The sequence below is a fragment of the Elephantulus edwardii genome, unplaced genomic scaffold, assembly GCF_000299155.1.
Source record: "Elephantulus edwardii isolate Elephantulus edwardi_28Jun2011 unplaced genomic scaffold, EleEdw1.0 scaffold00171, whole genome shotgun sequence".
NCBI lineage: Eukaryota > Metazoa > Chordata > Mammalia > Macroscelidea > Macroscelididae > Elephantulus > Elephantulus edwardii.
The window spans coordinates 638,253-650,931 of NW_006399921.1; the positions used below are offsets into that span (position 1 = coordinate 638,253).

The 12,679-nt window shown below is 42.7% G+C and overlaps 1 protein-coding gene across 2 annotated transcripts in view; it reads right to left on the reverse strand.

The window, feature by feature from the left end:
* The window catches only part of GRAMD1B (GRAM domain containing 1B), a 118,857-nt gene extending 106,577 nt beyond the window's left edge, over nt 1-12,280 (reverse strand). The window contains exon 1 of one of the 2 annotated variants that reach the window (XM_006895601.1): nt 11,737-12,280. In XM_006895601.1, the coding sequence (XP_006895663.1) occupies nt 11,737-11,771 (35 nt within the window). In that variant the 5' untranslated portion in view covers nt 11,772-12,280. The remainder of the gene's footprint in view (nt 1-11,736) is intronic. The other variant, XM_006895602.1, reaches the window with a different exon arrangement.
* Nucleotides 12,281-12,679: the final 399 nt, after the last annotated feature.

Sequence of the window (12,679 nt, forward strand, 5' to 3'; positions counted from 1 at the left end):
GCACAGGATAGAGCAGGGTTTAGGGCTCTTGTACATAGGGCTGCTATGAGTCACAAGTGACTCAATAGCACATAACAATAACAACAGAGGTACCATGGAAGAAAAATCTGATAATCCATTTCCAAGAATGCAGCCGTTGAAAACTCTCTGGAGCACAATTCTACTTGGACACACTGGGGACTGCCATGAGTCAAGACAATTCAATGGCAAGTGATTTGGTTTTTCAAATAAACAATGCTCATTTAATTTTCTTTAAGCTGTGGGAACAAATCATATACAAATCACATATTTCTTTGTATATTTAATCTATTTTGCACTTTTAAAAAGTATTTGTTAAGCCCAGACCTGATTCTAAATTTACATTCATGAGCAGATCAAGCATGACAGGGATCACAGTTCCCTGTGGTAGTGAGAACATAAGGAAGACTACATGATGTACTGACATGGACAGTCCACCACACAGAAAGATCCCTCACCTCCTCTGAAACGGCTTCTGAATTGCTGAACTTAAAGCTCCAGATTTCTACCAACATACACTCTTCAAACAAACTTACTCAAGTCGTTCAGTATAGAGGTTTAGCCAGCCAGCCTTGGAGCATGACCTCTTCAAGTTTTGTCCTAGGATTTGCATCAGTTATTAAAACTCCTTTGATTCTGTTACTTACCTGAAAAATAGAATAAACACCATGCTTTCTGTAGGTTTCTAAAAAGATTATAAAACAAAATGGAAAGTCCATATAAACTTTGTTGGATAATATCTATAGCTGTTCTTCACAGATGTTAGATAGATGTTCCCCACCCAGTTAGGAGGATCACTTCTATGGACATCATGAGCCTGAGGGCTTCAAGCTGTTGAGTCCAGCAGCCTCTGTCTCAGTTTTGAGACTGTCTAGGAGGAAGCCACATTTTATCACTTAAACTTCTACCCTAGTATTCCTAACACCCATGTTGTCATCTGGCTGCTATTTCTGTCATCAACTGGTCCCCATTCTAGTTTCTGTGACTCAGTTCCTGTTCATTGCTTTACAAGCAGACTCTCCAATCTCGCTTGAACAAACCAGGCTTTCATCTTCCAAGTATCACCCTACATCCCATCTCCATCAGCCCTCTTCCTCTATCTGTCCTTGCCAGTCTTTTACATGTGTAGTTTATATCATTAAATGGTGTCTTCACAAATTACACTAGAATATTTCCTTAATCTTTATGGTATTTTGTAGATATTTGGCTCTAGTAAAGAGTATAAATGATAGAATGTCAGCTCTATAACTTTTTAGTGGCGTGGTAGTGGGCAGATTACTTAAATTCTCTTTGTCTTTGTTTACTCATCTGTGAAATCCGTATAATAGTGTTGTTGTTGGCTGCCTCTGATTCAGTCCCTGGCTCATGGCGAACGCATGCAAAACAGACCCGATGGTTGTGATCAGAGGGTTTTCACAGGCTGACTTTCAGTAGGTCATGTGAGTTTGGAAGATCCACTGAAATCTGTCCAGCATCACAGGCAGCAACATGGAAGCTTCCACTGGCAAGTGGGTGTGCATGCAAATGAAATTCATTGGCTGGGGATCAAACCTAGATCTTTCACATTGGAGGTGAGAAGTCTACCCCTGAACCATTGATGCTCCCCAACAATAGTACTTTGCTCAACAAAATAATGAGAAGTTAATAAATACAAAAATAGAATATATATTCCAATTGCAAATTGTTCACTCACTCACAGCTGTCAACTTGGCTCTGACTCATGTACTGACCCTCCATCAGGCTTCTGAGGCTGCAAACTGCAACAGGAAGTGATTGCCCATATCTTGTAGCCATTAGTAGATTCAAAACGCTAGACCTGCAGCCTTTGGGGGATCCCAACACACTACAGACTAAATCATTAGAGCTCCTTATATTAAGTATTAGTTGTTATTATTATTAATCTATTTATTATCATCACTATCATCACTGCTTAGAACAGGAATACTAGTGTAGAGGTATTCAGTATAAGCTTATAATTTTGTGAGAACTATTGCCATTTGGGTTGAGGGGACAAGAAATAAACTTTCTGTAAAGGAACAGATAAATACTTTAGCATGCCACTACTGAACTCTGCACAAAAACAGCCACAGATAATATGTAAACAAAAGAGCTTGGCCATGCTCCTATAAAATTTTATATACAAAAAAGATATCCGGCTGCTTTTGGCCCATAACCCCCTGACCTAATTTACATTCTCTTCCCAACTAGATATTCCCTGAGCTGAAGTAACTGAAGACACAAAGATGAATAAGTGAATGAATTAATTAATTCTCCTGAAGAAGCTTATATGGGAGTCCTTATAGCCTAGTGGGTAAGGAGTTGTGCTGCCAACTCAAAGCCCAGTGGTTCAAGTCCACCAGTCACTCCCTGGGAGAGAGATGAGCACTCTGCTCTCACGCAGTTTACAGCCTCTGGAAACCTGCTGGAGGGTCAGCTATGAGTTGGTTCTGACTCAAAGGCAATGAGTTCATTTTGAAAGAGTTAATAAGCTTAAAAGGAGCCCTGGTGGTAAAGTGTGTAACGTGCGAAGCTGCTAACCAGAAAGTCAATGGTTCGAAGGGAAAAAGGTAGGCAGCCTCCTCCCAGAAAGATGCACAGTCTTGGAAATCCAATGGAGGACTGCCATAAATGGGAAGCTACCCATGGCTGCAGATTTGGGGATTTTTCAAAGGTAAGGTGAGATGGTAAGAAGTTCTATGCCAAGGCTGAGGTTAGCAATTGGAGGGTTTTTTTCTGTGAAGGACCAAGTAATAAAAATACCAGTTTGCAAGTCATATACTCTTTGTCACAACTACTCAGTTCTGTGGTTGCTGTGTGAAAGCAGCCACAGACAATATGTAAATAAGTTAATGTGGCTGGGTTCCAATAAAACTTTATTTATGGACAGTGAACTGTGAATTCCAGATCATTTTCACATGTCATGAAATAATACTCAACTTTTTCTTTTCTTTAACACTTTAAAAATGTAAAAGAAGAAGAAATCTTAGCTTGAAAGCTATACAAAATCTGGTCAACAAATTATGGTATCTAACTCCTAGTCAAAAGTCATAAAGGATCTTCCCAGATACTGTAAATTAAGGCCATTATTCCCCAGGCTGTATGGAAGCAAGAATGGATTTTAAGAAGGTCACTATGGGTCGCAGGCAACTTGATGGCACTTAACAACATGTTAAGCTTATGCTCACACTTCCAGTACCAGCAGCTGTGTTGCTGCTACTGGACAGCAGCAACATGGCTGGCTGCTAACTGAATAGTCAGAGGCTAACGAGTCCAGAGGCGCCTCACCAGAAAGGCCTAGTGATCTATCTAAAAGATCAGTTACTAATACCCTATGGAGGTCATTTCTACACTGATGTATAAAGGGGTTGCCAGCTGTCATAACCAACTCCATCGCACGTGATCTGATTTTGGTGGGGAGTAGATGGACCCTAATACTTTGTATTCTTCTCTCCTTGCTCTTCCAAGGTCATGGGACTACCTCTGGCTAATGTGTTAACAGTGGAACAAGAGTGTATTATCCTACGAAAAGGCGCTTCACACCACAACAAGATAAAGGTAAACAATCCAATTGAAAAATGGGCACAGGCTATGAACAGACACTTCACCAAAGAAGACACTCAAATGGCCAAAAAGCACATAAAGAAATGTTCAAAATCCCTAGCTCTAAGAGAGATGCAAATAAAAACAACTATGAGATTATCATCTCACCCAGTAAGACTAGCAAAATTTAACAGAACAGCAAGCAAGAAATGCTTGTGAGGTTGTGGAGAAACTGGGACCTTTATTCACTGTTGGTGGGAGTGTAAAATAGTGCAACCACTGTGGAAGGAGGTATGGCGCTTTCTCAAAATGTTGCAAATAGAGATACCATTTGACCCAGCAATTCCACTACTGGGAATGTATCTGAAAGAGACCATAACTGACATCCAAGCAGATATATGTACAGCCATATTTATCGCGGCTTTGTTCACAATGGCAAGGAGTTGGAAACAACCAAAGTGCCCATCAAAAAAATGAATGGATAGAGAAACTCTGGTATATTCACAACAATGGAATACTATGCTCCACTGAAAAACAAGGAACTCATACAATATTATTCAAAATGGGTGACCCTGGAGGACATTATGCTGAGTGAAATATCTCAGTCACAAAAGGAAAAATACTGCATAGTGCCACTGTTATAAAACAGGACTGACATCGAGGTTAGGGGTAGACTGAGAAAGATGGAATAAATAATGTATACTGCATTGCAATAGATGAGGGAGAAAACTGTTTAAAAGGGATATGTGATTAGGTATTATTTCATGACAAGAGTCTAGAATGAAGGCTGCATAGTGGAATGGACCTGGGGGGAGGGATTATAAAACAATGAAAGAATTGTTCTTTTACTTTTCAAAGAGAAGAGTGTACTTGGGGGGGGGCGGGCAGGAGTGGGCAGGGAGAAAAGTGCAACAATGAATGAATGGAAATCCAAAGTCTCTGTAAATTTTCATTAAAATTAATAATAATAATAATAATAATAATAATAAAGAAAAGGCACTTAAGGCCATTCTTTTCCTCATTGGTGGTCACAGTAAAGAAGGCATCACCAGATGATATAGCCTTGGATCACTGGACTACCACCCAGAAGATGGCTTCCTCGAAGCATTTTCTGGAGCCTCAATGTACTTCAAAGCTAAAAACAAAAAGAAAAGTAAAACAAAACAAAACAAAAAGACAAACAATTAAAAAAGAATAAAAGTCCAACTCATTGTCATGCATCCAGTCAGAACTAACTCACAGCTGATACTGCAGAAGATTCTAAGGCTGCCAAGCACATGGGAGGAGGTTACCCTCTTCTCTCCCACTGGGCCGCTAGTAGATACAGACTGCCAGAGAGAAGGGTCGGAGCTTCCTAAATGCACCTCAAATGTAAAAAAATAGGCTTAGTTTGTGTGGAAAGACATCGATTCGCATTCAAGAACAGCATCTCCTTTGGGACATGAGACTCCCATGCTTGGAACCCTCCCGGACCTCATTTGTAACTGACTGTAAATAAAACCATAACTATCCTTGTCATGGATTGAGTTCTGTCTACCCAAAATACACGCAGGTAATGATATAATGTGGAAGCTATATAAAGATCCCCCATGATCTGATAAACTAGCACCCCTTAATCTCATCACAACCCCAATCTGATCTAAGGAGTTTCCCTTGCATGTGGTCTATAACACCTTTTATCTCTTGTGAGGACAATGATTCATGATTCGGGAGGAGGAAACCTCAGTACCACCAAGAACGAATCACCAGGGGTAGAAGGCATCTTTTTGTTTCATGTCCCTGTGCTGGAAAGGTCAAGACACATGGAGAACTATGAGGAACATCGGGTCAACAGATGCAGAAGGAAACAACACGGTCCTCCAGAACCGACAGAGAAGGCCTCTTCCTAGAGCGGGCAACTTGAATTTGAACTTCTATCCTCTGAAACTGTAAGAGAGTATATGTATGTTTGTTAGATCCATCCACTTGTGGTGTCTCTGTTACAGCAATGCTAGAAAATGAAGACAATCTCTTGGGAAGTTTTTGCCAAAGCTGAGCCTGCTGTAGGAGCTAGAAAGCCACCCCCCATGACCGACAGTCACTGTGCAGCCATCAATCACAATCAAGTCATGTCACAACTTCAATAAGCTAAAAAAACAAATATAATGTTACAGTATGAAACTCCAAATTATCCTGAACGTTTACATTTCAAAGTGAAGTCTTAACAGAAGAAAGAATAAAAAAAGAAAAGAAAAACTAATGATGACTTTAGCCCCTAAGTTTGGGAGTAAAAAGGCGGTGGTAGCTGCTGCCGTGGCATAACCTAGCCTTCCCTATTTAATTCACATCTTTCTGCAAACATAAACTAAGAAATAGCATTATGAAGAAGTAAACCTACCGGTAAAACCTAGTTTATCCAATCCTTCCCCTTAACAAACTCATTAGTTGTTATTGTCGTTAGGGCCCATCGTGTCAGTTCTGCCTCACTGACCTACATACACCAGAATGACAGCTCATTTACGGAAGGAAAAGTAAAAAAAAAAAAAAAATTACTGTAGAGCCTTTTGGATAATTTAGTAAGCAATGAGAAGTAGTATTTTCTTTCAGCTCTATGTTAATATACTCTAAATCATATTATGCAGCAATAAAATTCGATGGCAATAGTCTCTAACAGCAGAAACATCAAAAAACCCCAAGTAGCCAAAAACTAGTTTGACTGTCATTCATAAACATATATTCTAATATGTCCTTGTTCTTAAAATAATGCTGATTAGAACGACATCACTCACTAGCATTTGGCCTGATTCTTTCAAGCCAGGTGGTCACTGCTTGTTAGGAGCTATGGCATCAGTTTCAGCCGGGTGGGTGTAAACTGTGCTAACCTTTTGGTACAGTCAGCACTGTCCCACTGCGTCACCAGGACTCCTTTCAAACCAGGGGATGCGTTCAAGACAGAAACCCAGTTGAAAAGTGGGAAAGGCCCCCCAGGCAATCCATAGTCAGACAATTTGGCCACTGCCCTGAGCTAGCCTGCTCATTCACTCAAAGGATTTAAATGCGGAGATGATCAGCACGCAATGGCCTGGATTTACTGAGCCATGGGAAAACTCAAATTCCCAACCCACCAAATAATAAAGAGAATCTCACACCATTAACGGGAGGGTGTGCCTGCTGGGGGGGGGTGGTTAGAAATGAATATTTCATATTTTCAAATGAAAGTTTATTTTTAGTGTCTCCTGCTGGCTCAAGCAGTGCCCCGACCGGCCACATCACAAGTGGCCTGCTCTATCAGCGCTGTGGCCTTGTTCTAAGCTATTAACAAAACGGAAGCTGAGAGGCCATCTGAGCTGCCCAGCACTGTTATTTCATGCCACTTTCAAAACAACCACCACCCAAGGCAAACAGAAATCACCCACCAAAGCCCTACAATAGTTCAAAAGGTGGTCGCGAGACTCTGAGTCAAAGCAGTGGCTGGAGTGCTTGAACGCTCACCAAAAAAAATGTGGCAGTCTAATTCTATAAAGATGTCAGTCTTAGAAATATAATGAGGCAGATCTACCCTGTCCTGTGGGGTTACTATGAGTTGAAACCAGCTCCACAACAAACAGATTTGATTTTACTTTTTATCTCCAGAGTCTTAAGCCATTGGTCAGCCCCTACCTTAAGTTTATTTTCTGTGAGGTGAAACATCTCAGAACTGAGAAGTCTGACATTTACAGAGGTGTGGAGAGGGCACCCAGAGCATCTCCCTCGTACAAAAAAGAGCATCAAACGACAGATAGATGTCCTGGTCTGAACCCTCCAGAGGCAGAAAGTCTAAACTCTTTCCTTATGTCAAAATCTTATTTATGTTTAACTTCATCCTGCTCCAGTCTCACTCATTTCTTCTCTCATGGATCAAAACAACAGCTGAAAATGGAGGAAGACTTGATTCATCAACAGATTTGAAGAGGAAAAGTACACAAGACAACTGGACTTTGTAGCAAATACAACATGGCTGGCCATTAATCTTTATAAAACAGGAGTGTTAAAAATAAATGATACCCAGTTACCTGGGGAGGATATAAGGAGGCTCTCTCACACAACATTCATCTTCCTAAATAAACAGTAAGAAAGTACCACGGTTTTTATTTTAGTACTCACCTACTAAAATACAACAGAAAGGCAAAATTGCTCTTCTTTGCCAACTCAAACATCAACGCAGAAGCGCTTCACCTGGTGTCAAAAACCACACACGCTCTCAAATCTACTTTTTCACAGAATTAAATTCTCTTCGCGCACTGACTTTCTTGAAAGTCTATCACAGTCCCCAGGCTCTGTGGAGACAGTACCACCAACCTCAACACATATGGGGGCCAAGGAACTAGGGAAGAATGAAAACAGATGCTACCACTTTCTCAGCCACCTCCTGAAGGGTCAAAACGATCCACAGAGGGAATAAGCCCACGAAATAGGAGCCCCTCTCAGAATCTGAGGTTGTGGAACGTTACAGGAATTAGAACTCTCAGATGCATTTATGCACCTCACCAACTTATCCATGTTGACAGTAAGGAGGACTGGTGAGTTGTTCTTAAAAATATCCTCAATAAATAAAAAATATCCTGACTATGTGACCTAGAGCTCTTGTTTGTGGGTGCCACCTCCTCTCTTAAACCACCTCCCCACTTCTGCCTTTACCTTGTTCATCAAAGTCATCTTTTACTACAGCTAAAGCCCCTGCCATATGAAGGAGTGGCCTGGTTTGGGGGGAGGATTTCTACCTCACAATCCAGCCACTCATTAATTACAGACACATAAAATTAACTTCATCCAAGAGCATCTAGTGTACTAGCTCTGCACAGCTTGGCCTCCACTGGCCTGATACTGCCCAGACATCAAGACCCTCACTCAAGTGCCACTTGCTCCAAGAAACCTTTCAAACTCTGCTGAAACAGAGATTTCAATCTCTGCTGGGTCTAGAATACTTGTTGTTCACTGTGCTTATCTGCTGTCCCTTGGCATTTACTGAATTGGGGGGCGGGGTGTACGCACACACATGCGCACGCACAAACGTATAACTATAGGGGATCTTAGTCAGTCTGAGGGGCCATCAGTCCCTAGATAGCCAAAGCAAAGAAAATAATAGATCCTCAACCAACATTTGTAGAATGAAGAAATGAATGAATAAATGGATTTAGAGACCTTACCCTGCTCTCCAGAAAAACGCCTTGGGAGTTTGGACATGGAAATCGTGGTCAGTAACAAGGGTTAGATCTCCTTGCTCTTGCTAGCTGGCTAAGTTAATTTAGTCATGCTAAACCCCAGTTCCCCTAGCTTTAAAGTGGTGGTCACGTGCTTCAGGGTTGTATAAAGGATCAAATGAGACAATTAGCTTCAATAAACTATTAGTATTCTAATTCACCAAATGAACACGAGGAAATACAACAGAAACTATATATAGTTGCAAACTATATAACACCATATACACATTAAAAACCTCGCATCATGAACAGAGAAAGTATATATATTATAGAAGAATGTCCCAAGAAAGACCTTGGAATCAAAGGAAAATTGTATTGCTTCATATTCAAAGTCTGATTCACATCTGATGCCTTCATCATGAAGGTCACTTCATGTCCCCTTGCCATCTGTGCAATGGAGATCGTGGTCACAACACTGTAAGTATTATGTGAATTAATACATACAAAGGGCATAATTTGGTGCTTGATACGCAGTAAGTGTGAAGTAAATGTTTGTTGTCATTATTCTTGGACTAAGTGGTGCAAACAGCTGTGAATCAAAAGGTTAGAAGTTCTAGTCTATCCAGAGACACTTCAAAAGAAAGGCCTGCTGATGTATTTCCTCCCAAAATAATAATAATAATAATAACAATAACAACAACAACAACAATAATAATAATCTTTGAAAACTCTACACATCACAACTCTACTTTTAAAACTTATGAGGTCTTTATCAATTCAATAGCAATTGGTTCTGGTCATTATTCTCATTCTCATCATTATGGTCCCTTTTATATTCCCAATACATAGCAATCATTCATAAAATATTTCCAGAGAAGACCAAAAAAACAATAGAAAGTTAATCAATTCCATTATCTTCCCAATATAGACAGTGCAATCAAGACAAGGGAGTGACTATGTTCCATCATCCGCTCTACTAAACATAGAAAGTATCATGATGCATGACACTATTAAAGGGAGCTGCATGTCAAAACCAAACACCCCTAATACAGTCACAAGGCTTCGATCCAAATGGACCAACATATCTGTATATATGAAATGAGAGATCACAGGATCACAAAGCATCCAGGTAAATCTAAAACAAAACACAATTTTCCTATGTAAAATTTGACATGGCTAAAGAGGACAAGTTTACCCTCCACTGCAAATTCCAGCTTAACACCACTCTTCTTGCTGAAATACATCAAGAGATACCAAGGGCGGATTTTTAAAAGCAAAAGTCTCTTCTTGTTCTGAGGGACCAAACCAGCCTGAGCTCGAAGCATTCGGTCTCAAAGAGATGTCTCATCCTGAATGACAGCCAAGCTACCTCTTCATCAGGCTGGGGATGCTGACACTGTAGCACTGGAGGACGCTGAGTGATTCCTGAGGAGTAGCCCAGTGCCCCTGCTCACCTGGCAGCTCCTGGGCTCTTCTGGGAGGCTTCATTCAAGTCACAGACCCAGCTCTGTTCTGCTGAGAACAAGGGGCTTTGCTTGGGCTGCTAATCCAGATCTGACATACACAGTGACAAGGGGCTCTGCTAACAGTTTCCAAGCCCAGAGGAATGGGTATACTTGGTTCTAAGAAAGTAAGGACAGATGGCACTGTAAAGCCCCTGCCTCCCTGTCCCAATCTTGGAGGAGAGCCTACAAAATAGGCTGAAGACCAGTCCTGAGGAACAGAAACCACAGGCTGGCGTCCCTGATAGCCAAGGTCTTAAGAGTTAACTGTGGAAGAACTAAGCTCCTTCCTGTCCCTTCTTCTAAAAGACTTCCAGGACCTACCAAAGCACCTACTGACCTGGAGAAGAGGGCTCGATTAGATTGATTTTGTCAAGGTTCAATCTAAGTTAGGGATCTCTGGGAAACCAGAGGTAGCCTAGAGCCGGGCTTGGACTTCTCAGGTTAAAATGCTTGGTACTCATCTGAGAAGCTCTATACAACTCTCTTAAATCCAGAGAGTTGACCTTCCAGCCACCCACCATGGAGGACTGGAGTGGAGGAAGGTAAGACAGAGGCCTGCAGGGAGCCACTCCCAAGCTCACTTCCTGCCTCCACCTCACCTCCTTTAAGGAGAGAAGCTCCAACATAGCCCAGGAGCCCTACTCCTCCAGGGAGCAGTACAGTCTGCTCTTTGGGGACTACCGGAGCCCTCTCCCTGCACTGTGAAGTTTTCCCAGGAAAACTACTGTTCCTAGACCAGATTTAAAAAAAAAAAAAAAAAAAGCCAACTCACGCAAGCACTGTCTAATCCTCAGTGAGTCAAGAGAGAAGAGGGAGAGATAAGGGTTCTATTTTATAATGTAATGCAAAAGCATTCTGTCAACTTCAGCTTCTCTAATCCCCAATTGAGTGAGGCCTTTAACAGCCCAATATTAAGCCAAAGTAGTGATGCTCACAAAGTCCCTAGGTATGTGTGTGTGGGGGGAGGGTAGAGGAAGTCCAGTCTCTTGTGGTCATCAGGCATCAAGAAGATGGAGCTTGATCCCTCATTTCTCTCTCTTCAGAGAGAAGCCTCTAAAAGGCCTGCCCACCAGAGTGGAGGGAGCCCTAAAGGGAAATAAGACAGGCCTCCTCCAGGTGCCAGTCTGGGGTAAGGGTAGAATCACACCTCCGTCCTCATGCAAACGCACAGCACCTGACAAAAGGAGCTTGCTCTTTATAAACTTCCCTGTGTGGGTACCACTACTCATCCCTTTCAGATCTGAACAATCTTGGTCTCTGCAGTTGAATTCTCTCACAATCTGGCAACTTCCTCAAAACCCCTACCCCAAGGAAAAGGCAAGCAGAAATACCGCAGCAGTGCAGATGCTGGGGTGAGCCAGGGGTTACCCAACTTTGTAGGGTGCATAGCCCCCATCTTAACCTCTTCACACCACTCAGGAGAGACCAGCTGAGGATGCTGAGGTGCTGGGAGGGATGTAGGGGTGAGGAAAAGTCAACGGAGGAGGGACGCACCTTAGCCCTCCTTTACTTACCAAGATAGCTTGAATCCTTTCATTAGTACAGTCATGAGAATCCACTGACCGCGTCCTTAGCATCCCCGTTATAGGTCCAGAGGTCCCAGGACATATTTGAAAAGATGACGAAGTCCCCAAAGAACAGAATCCCATATACTGTGACTTGAACACAGGAAGAGAAAGAGGAGAGAGAGAGCGAGAGCCCGCGGGACACGGACACACAAGCCAGAAGAACCACAGAGGCTGTGTTCCCCTTTGCCAGAGAGAAGCCAAGAGGCTCAGAGGCAAGGATGGCTTCTACTAACCCTGCCCGGGGCTGAAGCACCCTGCCAGAGCTGTGGTTGCCACTGTGGTCTTCGGCTGAGGATGGGCAATGCTGCAAAACAAGCCCAGGAGGTGCTGTCCTCAGACATGCTGCTGGCCACCCACCCACCCTCACCTCTTTCCTCTCCCCGCAGCCTGGGAGGAAGAACTCAAGGAGAGCCCAGGAGAAGAGCAAAAACCCAGCGGAACCTGCACCCCTCTTCCCCCAAGCGGCGGCTCCCACAGCTCCATATAATCTCCTAATCAATGCAGTACCCAAGCAAAGCTCTGCAAGCCGCTGCCGCCCTTTTAAAGACACAGCACATGTTTTGTCCCAGGATGGGATGTTGGCGAGAGGGTGAGTGAGGAACGGGCTGCTGGAAGAAAAGAGAGAAGCAGGCACTTCTAAAGATGAACACTTCCACGAGCAGCTACCACAAGGCTAAAACCTGCTTGGGAGCCTTGATCCCAGAGTCACAGCAAACCTCTGAGGTCCAAAGCTACGCAGGTTTAGAAGGCCCATGGGGTAAGGAAGTACCAAGACGTCTAAGGCCCGCTGCAGAGTACCTTAAATCAAATCCACACCTTTTCCCCCTCGAACCAGGGTGAACTTCCAAAGTGCTCTCAGCCTGTTCATAGCTCAAGACTGAACAGCACA